Raw genomic sequence first — 2,289 nt, forward strand, 5'->3', positions numbered from 1 at the left:
TCACCAAAATTTCTTGATAGTCAAAGAGTCTTTTCGATTGGCAGAAACAGCTTTTAGTCTAGCAATCACCCTTACCACATTTCCATCAACCATAGGAAGCACCTGATATAATAACCCTTAAAAAATGGCCATTCTTGATTAAACAAATATCAGAAAAGTTACTCACCTCTTTAAATGCAATTGAGGCAATTGCTCCAGCTGTATAGTCACCAATTCCGGGAATTGTCCGCAGTTGATAAACTGTTTTAGGAAATTGAACTCCTTCTGCAACAATCATCCTAGCTCCCTAGCAATATGAAGAAAGAGATTGAAACTAGGGCATGTTTTACTATAGGAATATGAAACAAATTGCTTTTTGTTATCATATTTTTCTTACTTCCTCATTATTTGAAATGAGAGACATAATTTTCAAACAAAATCAGTGAGAACAACAAAAGTTTGACCAAGCTAAGGTCCAAAGGCCTTCATTTTTTAACTAAAATATACAAGATGGAATCATCCTGCACAGGAGCTAATCTGGCCACTCAGAGTCTCAATATAATTATAAGTTGACAGCTCGTAGTCATTAAAAGTGTGACAAAAGATCATCATAGACTTTGAATAATTTATAGATGAAAATGAAGGTACGTTTGTTTTCATATGACTTGATTATGCAGTGAAAGACTACCTTATATCCTAGGGTTCCAAGTTCTTCACTTGTAGAGTAATACATGCTTGTGTTTTCGTAAATATGAATTGATGTTTTAGTATGAGATATCAAACTGATATTATTGAAGTAACAGTCTGACAAATGATATATATGTATTCTTCATGTGAACGTCTCAGAAAACTAATGACAAGCTTCCACAGTAAAAACTCTTCATCCATCAACGCATATAAGTAACAAAACTTATTCAAGTGGTGCCATTATTGCCCCATCTATAGAAACGGATTTTAGAAAAAAGAAAGAAGCTAAAGTCAATTTGGAACTAAGTTCAACCAATGCTTGAAGTAATGACGTTGGTTATAATCATGTAATAAAGTAATTAATTTAAATTTAAAGTTGCAGGTAGTATAAATTTAATAATTAGGATCACCTTTTTACATTATATATCAGTTGTAATAATCAATGTTGTAACACATGATATATCTGAACACAAGAGTTATGATAGACAAAACCACAGGATTTTAGCATATGAACAGAGAGCACCTCTAAAAGAAATCTTGCTCGCCGGTAGTAGCCCAAACCTGCCCACAATTCATTCACCTCTTGCAAAATATAGGAAGTGTTACTTCATTTCGAAGTTGAGGAAAAAGGTTAATCAGAATCTGAATGTGAAACAAGAGACCTCAAGAGAAGCCTGGGCAAGGTCGTGAATGGTTGGCCATTTGCGCATCCAACGGTGGTAGTACTGAACAACAGTCTGAACCCTAGTCTGCTGCAACATCATTTCCGAGACCCACACTCTATACGCTCTTCTCTCCACATCTTCCTCTGCTTCTCTCCAAGGGAGCTCTCTCCGGTTGAGGACGTACCATTCCAACAGAGCCACCCTAATTCTCCGGGTCTCCTCTTCGCTAAACAAATCTTCTATGTCTTCCATTTCTGGTTCGTTGGCCGATTTCTGCCGCCGTTTCGTTTGTCTTTGAGGAGGAGACGGTGCTGGCTGTCTTCTATTGGCAACAGTCGCATTCTTCTTCCTCTGGCTATTCTTGTCCGAAACCATCGTGTTAATTTAAATGAGGAATCACTGCAAGTACGAAAACAACAGCTTCACCATGGATTCACTGCAAGGACGAAAGCAATGGCAGACAACAATATGAACCTAAGGTATTTCAGATAGGCAGAGAGTACTGAAAGGGAACGATGTTCTTATGTTTTCTCTAATTTTCAGCGTATAATTTTTTTTGACAAATTAACTTTTAATTTGTCTCACTCTAAAAATCGGATAAAAAAAAGCCTATTTTTTTACACGTTTTACACTTTTTCTAAACATATAGAAATGCTTTTTTCATTATCCTAAAAAAGATTTAATTTTTAAATTTTATCCAAAGGACAAAATTGAAAGTTTAGGGAAAAAAATGTTTGATTTAACAAAAAAGTGAATGATGGTGTCACGTTGGCACATAGAACAAGTATAACTTTATGTTTAAAGTTTAATTTTATGTTGTTTTAATAATTTATAATTTGAGAATTATGTTTTTTCTTCATCCAAATTTTGTATATTAGGCAATGGTTGAAGGTCGAATTTTGTTAGTTCCCTGATTTCACATTTAAATGTTGTATCTTTGATTATTCAATTAGGATTA

The 2,289-nt window shown here is 34.6% G+C and overlaps 1 protein-coding gene across 1 annotated transcript; it reads right to left on the reverse strand.

The window, feature by feature from the left end:
- Window positions 1–1,800, reverse strand: LOC147283263 (adenine DNA glycosylase-like). Its single transcript, XM_086249184.1, has 4 exons — window positions 1,329–1,800; window positions 1,190–1,246; window positions 167–286; window positions 1–102 (listed from the first exon to the last, which is right to left on the reverse strand). Exons 1-4 carry the CDS (start codon window positions 1,704–1,706, stop codon window positions 1–3), a joined length of 657 nt encoding a protein of 218 aa, XP_086105310.1. The 5' UTR covers window positions 1,707–1,800.
- Between the last annotated feature and the right edge of the window lie 489 nt (window positions 1,801–2,289).

This window comes from Dryas octopetala, chromosome 6, assembly GCF_963921425.1.
Source record: "Dryas octopetala chromosome 6, drDryOcto1.1, whole genome shotgun sequence".
Lineage (NCBI taxonomy): Eukaryota > Viridiplantae > Streptophyta > Magnoliopsida > Rosales > Rosaceae > Dryas > Dryas octopetala.

Excerpts from the sequence above, each read along its gene's own strand:
- LOC147283263 (XM_086249184.1), bottom strand. The coding sequence starts at position 1,706 with ATGGTTTCGGACAAGAATAGCCAGAGGAAGAAGAATGCGACTGTTGCC. Across the intron at positions 287-1,189 it reads GAGCAAGATTTCTTTTAGAG|GGAGCTAGGATGATTGTTGC; the intron begins GTGCTCTCTGTT and ends TCATATTGCTAG. Across the intron at positions 103-166 it reads CCTCAATTGCATTTAAAGAG|GTGCTTCCTATGGTTGATGG; the intron begins GTGAGTAACTTT and ends TTATTATATCAG.